The 9,406-nt window shown below is 41.5% G+C and overlaps 1 protein-coding gene across 1 annotated transcript; it reads left to right on the top strand.

Moving 5' to 3' along the window:
• The first annotated feature begins 655 nt into the window (after positions 1–655).
• On the top strand, positions 656–3,341 carry LOC145455489 (glial fibrillary acidic protein-like). Its single transcript, XM_080333471.1, has 9 exons — positions 656–854; positions 916–1,146; positions 1,206–1,444; positions 1,775–1,931; positions 2,125–2,286; positions 2,408–2,533; positions 2,601–2,766; positions 2,826–2,968; positions 3,031–3,341. The coding sequence occupies exons 1-9, from the start codon at positions 702–704 to the stop codon at positions 3,073–3,075; spliced, it is 1,422 nt and encodes a 473-aa protein (XP_080189597.1). The 5' UTR covers positions 656–701; the 3' UTR covers positions 3,076–3,341.
• Positions 3,342–9,406: the final 6,065 nt, after the last annotated feature.

Below are 9,406 nucleotides of genomic sequence, written 5' to 3'. Positions count from 1 at the left end.
CACTATACAGCCATGATTAACAGCTTATGTCGATAATAATTCATCTCGGTTATGCTGTAACATTGAAATAGGGTGGCATACAATAGGAAGATGGTGGCTCGAATATTCGAGGACTGATTCGCGATGAGTCGCATTTTGTCTATATATGACACTACGCGGATAGTTATATCATATCCAGTGGCATTTTCTTCGAATGTATCAGAATTTTTGCCGCATCAGCGCGTAAAAGCCATATGACATGTTGACGTGTCTGCAAAATGTAATCTGGCGCCCGAGGCGATGTATTACGACAGTTGCGAACTTTCCAGCTAAAAAATTCAATTGGCTGCGCCGCAAAAGTTTCCTTTGGGCGTATAGTTAGTTCTTGGTTATGCCAACGAACGTTAGCACGGGCGAGGCAGTCGGAATTCGCATTCATGCCATGCAAGGAAGAGATGCAAAAATCAAAACCAGGGTAGGCCTAGGTGGTGTTGTTCAGGCAGGCAGATAATCAGTTATTGGTGTATTGCTATTTATTTATATTGTGTGAATGAATTATGTTCGTTTTCTTCATATTGAGGTTTCGAGTATCAAAATAGCGAAAGGAGTTACCGGATAGCATTTTAAAACATCAAAGAAAATACGCAGTTTTCTAGTAATATCAATTTTTTAACAAGGAAACTCGAACTTCTAACAGCTAGAAAACTAGTGCAGCAGACAATATGTCGAAATCCACAACGAAAACCGAAAGGATCATAACGAAGTCCTACTCAAGCTCATTGGGCGGCAATACCAGTCCGATGAAAATGTCGATGGGAAGAATGTCATCCGGTGGGCGAAAGTCAGAGTTTGGATTCGGCACAATATCCCCAACAGTGAGTATTAGGGATATGGATTATATCATGGCATCAGACGATTATAATCCTATCTACTCAGGTAAGCAGCACTTCTTATTCGTATTCTTCTGGATACGGAGACGGCTACGGAACTGGATACAGCGGAGGCATGGGTTATGGAGGGGGTATGGGTTATGGCGGAGGTATGGGTTATGGAAGTGGAATGGGTGCTGGTGGGATGTACATCAGCGAGAAAGACCTTCAAGAACTTGGTGGAGAAGGCGGGGCTGAGTTTAGAACCATGAGGTCTGGCGAAAAGAACGAACTAAAGGTATGACAGCGTTGGATGGGCTTATTTAACACCGTAATCGGCTATATTTCTTTGCTTAGGTGCTGAACAATAGTTTCGCATCCTATATCGAGCGCGTGCGATTCCTGGAACAGCAAAACTTGGTCTTGGAAGCTCAGCTTCGTCAGCTGTCCGTTAAGTATGAATCACAACTGGATGATTTGTTCAATGCTGAAGTGAGAAGATTGAAAAGTTTCCTCGATGCCCTAAAGACGGACCGAACTCACATCGAGACCGAGGTTGAGCAGATGCAAACTGACGTTGCTGATCTCAAGAAAGAGTGAGTAAATATGTTTGGGATTCGTTACAAAAGTCTGAAAAATAATCATGCTTCCTGCATGGTTGCCGTGTATTAGAAATGCTTTTGAAGACCGAACCTTGGTTATCAAATTTACAAGTTCAGCGATAAACTTCTCGATTTCCGTCATAATTTCCGAATATCCAGCCACACCCAGAATATTTTCGCTTATCGACGTTTACCAATCACGGAGTGAATCGTTTTTGTCGGCCCGAGGCTATCTTATGGGAGGATTGTTTTCCGGCATATCATGTACCGGCACGACGGCACCGCTAAGATTGTTATTGATATGTAAGTCGAATTTCTCCGCAGATACGAGACAGCTGTCGAGGATCGTGAAGAATTGGAACGCGAATTGGAAAATCTGCGGAACAATGTCGACGAATGCACCATTACGAGAGTGGATCTCGAAAGAAAACTCATTTCTCTCAGAGAGGAGCTGGATTTCGAAAATCTCGCACACATTGAGGTGAGGCCCTCGACCTGAAACTCTCGTTGCAACTGCGCATTGAAGTCGATAAATGATCGCTCAACTTATCCACGCAGAAATGGTGACCATCGAAATCTGTAAAAGTCTAATAAGAAATTAAGCATATAAAGCAGCCACATGTTTATTGTTATAAATAAATAATAATTTCATCTAATCCCATGCTGTTCTGCAGATTGTCAACGAGCTGAAATCTCAATTGGTCACCGATCATGTCCGTGTACAAATGGACACTCACGGGCCTGACCTGTCCGACCTATTGCGGGATATCCGCGCACAGTACGACCTTGCGGCCAAAAAGAACAAAGAGGAAGCCGAAGCCTGGTACAGCAGCAAGGTAAGATGTTAAGTACTTTCAGCCTCCAGTTTTCATCCAACTTCAATTTAATGCTGATTATATAGGTTCTATGTCAGTGCAAACTTCATATTATTCATTTATCGTTTCCCTGTCATTACAGCTCAATGGTCTCAATATGGCAGTTTCGCGGGATGCGAGCCGTCTGAAGGACGCTCAAACTGAACTCAGCGACTACAGAAACCGTGTCAGCGGCCATAGTGCGCAGATTGAGTCCCTTCGATCTAATGTAAGGATTTTTCTTCTAAATCTCAAGACGAGAGTCACTTCATTTTCGATGTTATCTGTACACGCAGAAAGACTACCTTGAAAGACAATTGGCCGATGTTGAAGACAGGTTTAACCGCGATATTGGCGGATACCAAGATCAAATCACCGAACTCCAATCGCAACTTGATAAGATCAAGTCCGAAATGGCGGATCGCCTTCGAGAATACCAAGAACTCCTGGCCGTTAAACTCGGTAATATAGAGCCTCAATACATTTAGTTTTTGTATTACAATAACTGAGGATACTGATAGGGCTGGATTTCGAAATCAGTACCTACCAGAAGCTCCTAGAAGGAGAAGAGCTCCGCCTACAGTCAGTCCCACCGCGACTCTCGTCTGGAGAGCAGCTTTCTCTTCGAAGGGTGGTCGAGGAATATGAAGCGGCCTACAAGAGCGTAAGTATATAACTAACAAAATAGTGCCCGATTCTAGTAAGTAATAAACGTTCGACTTTCAGGCTCATTCGGAGATCAGTCACGGTAGAACACAAGAGAAAATATAACCTCGTTCTGAAAGCTGCACTTACTTTATAACCCAGCGTCGTTCAACAACAATATATTGAAACATTTTAGTCATGATTTCAGAATCTTCGCTATGGTGCTTGCGGTATTCTCAATTTGTTATTCGGGTGGCTCTTGCACTATCATTGCACTTAGCGCAGCAATAGATGTTGAGAATTATGTCTTGCTGCGGAAATATGCTACTGCTGTTTTGTACAACTGAAACTTATCGTGGGTGAAATTGAAGTATATCGTGCAGTCAAAAGAATACATTTAATTTTGGTTTCGGGGTGGAATCAGGTATCGGCATTCGTTGATTTATGCGAAGTGATACACGTCCCTAACGCTTAACAATGTCTACTGAAGCGTCAGCAGAGGTTTACTGGGCTAGTTTTGTTTGACAATTGGTTAGATCGCATTGACCTGCGACAGTACGGACGGAAACTTTCCCGGCTATGAATATTGCACGACAAAATGGCGGTTCTCAACGTAGCGGAAGAAGATGATGGAAGTATAGGTTAGGTAACGACATTAATCAGACACATTTATTGATGCTCTGGTAACAGAGTTAGGTTACCAGACCACGAGACCGGTCAATACCGAAAATGATATTACAGAAAAAGACACGACCAAGAAGGTATATTACCGAGAATGAAAAATGCCGAGAAAGACACGACCGAGAATGGACATTAGTGAGAAAATAAAAAACATTCGGCGGCATTTAAAATGATGAAATTTAGGTCACTGTGCAAGACACAGTGCACTGTCAGTGTTGTCAGGCATTGTTTCCCCATGCCATTGATGCGCTACTATGATACAATCATAATTCATTTGCCCGAATATTAGAGCACGACGATACTTATGACACTAGACTTATATATTTTCATATAACTGTATTATGCATATGCGCACGTAGTCGTCACCAACAAGTGTGTTGTGAACAGGATGCGCGGGTGTTTTCGTAACTCGATTTTGTGTCATCGCCGGTACTGCCATTCTCGGTAAGGTCTGTTTTCGGTAGTGTCCAGTGTTGGGATGGCTCGAGTCAACTTTTTCGTGTGACTTGACTTGACTCGAGTCAATTTATAAAATGACTTGACTTGACTCGGCTCTTCGGAAATGTGGATTGACTCGTGACTGGGAGCAAAATTTACGAGTCAGTTTCCAAGACATCAAATAAACGGTGTCGACTGAATCACTGTAACTTGTTTATGTTTGGATTGTTCGCGACTAGGGCTGGGCAAAATCGAGTACCTGAGTGATTCGATTCTGAATCACGTGAAATGCTTCGAGTCGAGTCGAGTAATCGAGTATCACCCATTATGACGTCACAACATAGTGTAATATGTCGAATTTCAAATATGTACCTTTTATGCGACCACAAAGACTATAATTCCTGTTTCCATCACGTTAAAGATACTTTGGTATTTCTTCTACCATGCCATTTCATTGCACTTGGTGACAATGCTGTAGGATAAGCATGACTTCGGAAATGTGTTATTTCTAGTAACGTTCGTCACTCTGTACTATTTGTTTGGTATGCTACGAAACGGCCAATCGAGGCTCTAAAGCAGGGGTTCTCAACTTCCCTCGTATAACGGGCCGCATTGTAACAACCAAAAGACGCCGCGGGCCGCAGAACATTATCGCCATGTATTTTTGGGCTGCTATTAAATTTAGGCTACTGTAGCCTATTTACCAGTCTTATACGGAAATTTAGTACATTTTAATGCATTCTAAAGCAATAATGGACAGCGTTCGTAAGTTTGCAGTTGCTGTTTTTTTTGTGACAATATCCATCTTTCAGCCGCGCAAGTAAATCCCTTCACGGAGCGTGTGCAGTGCATAGCATTCGATGCAAGTCGGTATATGCACCTTCAAACCTTTCCACCATAGAACTCTCTGTTTCAATGCGTGAGCGAGCGAGTATAAAATTCCGTTCAGATTACGTTATTCGTTACAGAGGCCATTATCACTTTGAGCTCTCAGTGATACGAGAAGAAGTCTGGTGTGTGGGGTTATTTCTGAGCAAACCAATCAACCCATCTTATTTTTTCCATGACTGGAGCGCAACACCAATAGTTACAGAAGTCAGCTTTGTCAAGTTGATGTTTTTCACTGGTCCCCTTCGCACGTTTGCCCCGTCAGCATTTCCTCTGGAAATATGTCCATGTCCAATCTGATAAAACGCACCTGGATAATTAGCTATGCAATGTGTGTGAGTCGGTGGATTCGTCCAACGCTAGAGGCTGAAGTAGTCTACGTGGCAACGTGTTTCAGAACACGCGATGAAACTTCGACTTATACTGCGCTGCTACTCTTCTGGTGACGGTTGAATCAGAAAACTGTAGTTTCGAAATTTGTCAGGTGAAGTTGTGTTGGCCTTGCTGCTAATAAAAGTTGCAGAAACAGCGAATATTCGCACAGTACGTTGAAGTTTTATTGCAGTCACACCTTCTCTCGCAGATTCTTGGGTTTAGCGATATTCTAAGAATTTTGAACAATGCGTCGGTAACGTCGTCGGCAATTTTAACAATGCCTCGAAATATGGATTGCTGGGCTTGACATCTAGCTAGCAACTTTTTACGTCTAAGATCAGGCGATATGTATAACTCCAGAAGAAACTATCGTGGTATCATTTTAAGCTTCTACGCTTCGTTACAACAACTGTTCTTCGACAAATATGACACAGCGGTCTTCCATAACAATACTGTGCCAGACAAATATGATACATCGGTCTTCCATAACAATACTGTGCCAGTAGCAATGGCGTTCATAATGGAAGATGCCGCGGGCCGCAAAATAATCGTTTGCGGGCCGCGGGTTGAGAACCCCTGCTCTAAAGCTTCAACAGTGAACATTAGTATCGAAACTATAATTCTCGTTGATAAATTAGCTTTCAGTGGCGAGGAGAGTATAATTTCAGTACTCGAAAAAATCGTATTTTACTACTCGACTCGAATCATTAAAATTAATACTCGATTCAGATTCGAGTACTCGAATCATTGTGCCCAGCCCTATTCGCGACACGCTGGCGTGACTTGTGAGAGCAACCAGTTATTCACGGATTGTACGTTTCACTGATCCTCCGTTGTCACATCACAAATAAATTAAACGCAAACGAAATAATCACAGCTTGCTGCGTTAATGTGCTAGCAATAGATTAATCTGATAGCGACGTATCTCTAGACGACTCAGTCCATACATTAGGCAGTGCTCACCTTAACCAACACTCTTGTATGATTTAAGTCAAACGAATATAGCTTATGCGTTTATATTCTCGCGGATGTGTAGATGGGTAGTGTACTGAATGATGTCAATTTGTTTCAACTTCTCGAGGCTTCGTATTAGATCCTCTATTTTGGCACACTATTCTATTAGCAGTTCTACGCTTGCGTGAGCCATACAGCGCCATTATTGTGTATATTTAACCAGGGCTGTGGAGTCGGAGTCGGAGTCGGTGGAGTCGGAGTCGGAGTCGGGGTGATTTTCGCTTGATGGAGTCGGAGTCGGAGTCGGAGTCGTGAAAACTATAATAGCTGGAGTCGGAGTCGGAGTCGGAGTCGGTGGGAAAATACTGACTGGAGTCGGAGTCGGAGTTTGTGAGAATGACTATGACTTCGACTCCGACTCCGACTCCAACTTCTCTATCATGAAAACATTTGCTTTCAAAGAATTTTCAATAGAATTTTTATGTACCACCAATCACTGTTATCATTAACCATACAGATCAGGTGCGGCCAGCCCGTGGCCCGCAGGCCAAATTTGGCACACGAGAAGGTTAGGTGTGGCCTGCGAGGTAATTCTCGAAATTATTTATGACATCAGGTACAATTGCAAGGCCAACAAAAATTTGATTAGCATGACCGCGAAATTTAATGATGACTAAAACAACAGTTCTGACGCATTGACGTATCCAGGGGTCAGCCACATTTATCCCAGATCTTCGTATATGACCATGAAGTAAAATATTTCATAGCAGATTTATTTGACTTGAACTTTTTCTCGGTACTTCGCATGATTCATTGTCACTAGATTTCTTGCATTCAGTATTTGAGCCCCCTTCTGAAAATTATAAATACATATTATTCACAGAATTGAGATACGGCTTCGCTTGTGCACTCGCAGCGAGATCGTCGACAAAACATTTGCACAAAAGGATAGAGGCATGTTCACTGATACCGTCGATTTTGCTATGTCTAAACGTCGAGTAATCCTGTCCTTGCCAAATGAGCCCAGTGGTATACAGATGCGACCCCCAATGTATGTTAGCGACATATTTATTGATATAGCTATAGCCTAATTCAGTCGTTATCTTGCAAACAAATTTCGTGCTTCGCGCGACCAGGGCCTGATTGAGCACTGCACAGTTGCATCAAATATTGTTATCAATTTTAGAGCGTATTAATATAGGCCTTGTTTGCAATGTTACCTAATTCGGTTCGCTCCTATCGACGACTAAAAAAAGGTTATCAACATTCCAGTTGCCCGCGCAATGGTTCGTAAATCTCAGGTGTCCCTTTCGCCGAAAAAGTTGCCCACCCCTGATATAGATAAAATTAGACATTACTTGCAAATTACAACTCAGTTGCAGAGGAGAAGAAAATCGCAAGATGCGTTTTCGCGATGCAGTCAAAATTGATGCAATTTTTGGAATTATACCATGATACTGTGACAGAGAAAATGCATCGGCTGGTTTTGTAAAATTGTAAAAATGATGTAAATATGACCAAACGATGCTTTACACTTGACAAAATTAAAAATATTTGTAGTGTAGCTTAGCTGTTTGGGTCGAACAAATGATTAAGAAAGACTGCAAGTCCCAATCCTTGAATACTTGATTAAGTACATGTAGACTATGGTCTTTGACTACTTAACTAAATTCCATTTATGACCAATGTCTATTATTAGTAGTAAGAGTGTTTGTGCTTGTAATCAGGATAGTGTGCAATGACAAAATTAGTAAGTTCAATTTCTTTATTAGTTGCTGAGTCATACACAAGAGCTACACATGGATTTTTGGTCTACATTTTTATTATACAGGATTGGATATCTGCCATATTTGAAGGATTCATACATTTCAGGATATTAGAGAGTCAATTTTATAAAAACTTGAATAAGGAAGCATATTTAGCAAATCTTTATTTCATGTTAATTGCATAGTGGATAATTCGAGATTTGCCACAATGAAACAATTTAGCATGCCACAGTTAATCATATGTTGGCATATGTTTAATGGTTGCATGATAGTCATTCAACCGACAATGTGGCATATAATTTTCGAATTAAATTGGTAATAATGCTGGAGTCGGAGTCGGGAGTCGGAGTCGGAGTCGGAGTCGGTATATTGAAAATGTGTGGAGTCGGAGTCGGAGCCGGAGTCGGTGGTAAAATTTACCGACTCCACAGCCCTGTATTTAACTTTATATTCGTTATATGATTCAAGATAAATGGCCAATCAATCTATCTTTCACACAGCTAGGAAAATGTAATGACTTAGAATCATCATTCATACTTCGAAAATTCAATTTGACTTGAATTGTGACTTCACTCGTGACTGGACTTGACTTGACTCGACTTGACTCGAGTCACCTCCGAAAAACGAGTGACTTGACTTGACTCGAGTCATCTTCGAAAATAGATTGACTTGACTCGACTCGAGTCAAAATGTGCAATGACTCTAGATGACTCGTGAATCGAAGGTAGTGACTTGATCCCAATACTGGTAGTGTCATTCTCGGTAATATACGTTCTCGGTAAGAGGACTAATAGCATTATCGCTAATAGCATTGACGATATTAGAATGTAACAACCAACTTTCCTCTCCTGTAGCAATGCGGCTACTGTTTGGAATTAAACCAAGTTTGGTGTGTAGGCTTAAATTAGGTAGCCTAACAATTTTATATCGTAGCCAGTACGATTTGAGAAAAAAAGTCATTTTTGAAGGCCCACAATACACGGGACCGTAAGAGCACTTCGTCAGGCCAGCCAATACGCTTGTAAGCTTGTTTTGAACCGGCCATTTGGTGATAAATTACCCTTTTTTACGTCGTGCGTTATCACTACGATATAGTGTTCGTGTTACTATTCTTGCCTAGCCGCGCGTAGCGCGGAAAAATCAAATTCATGGTTAAATTCGGTCAACGAAATGGAAATTGCATATATTAGGGTTACCATACCTTTTTTCAGTCAACCAACCACAAAGTCGAGGAAAATTTACCATTTTTCCGGATTTTACTTCAGAATTGTAAGTCAGAAAATTTTGAAAAAGTGTCCTCTTTTCGCATGTCCAAAATATGGTAACCCAAGCTCTAGCATATATAAATGTCTAAT

This window comes from Botryllus schlosseri, chromosome 14 (genome assembly GCF_051294905.1).
Source record: "Botryllus schlosseri isolate E-star chromosome 14, Bs_hap1, whole genome shotgun sequence".
Lineage (NCBI taxonomy): Eukaryota > Metazoa > Chordata > Ascidiacea > Stolidobranchia > Styelidae > Botryllus > Botryllus schlosseri.
Note: the sequence above shows the minus strand (reverse complement) of the source record. Positions and strands in the feature narration are given on the sequence as shown.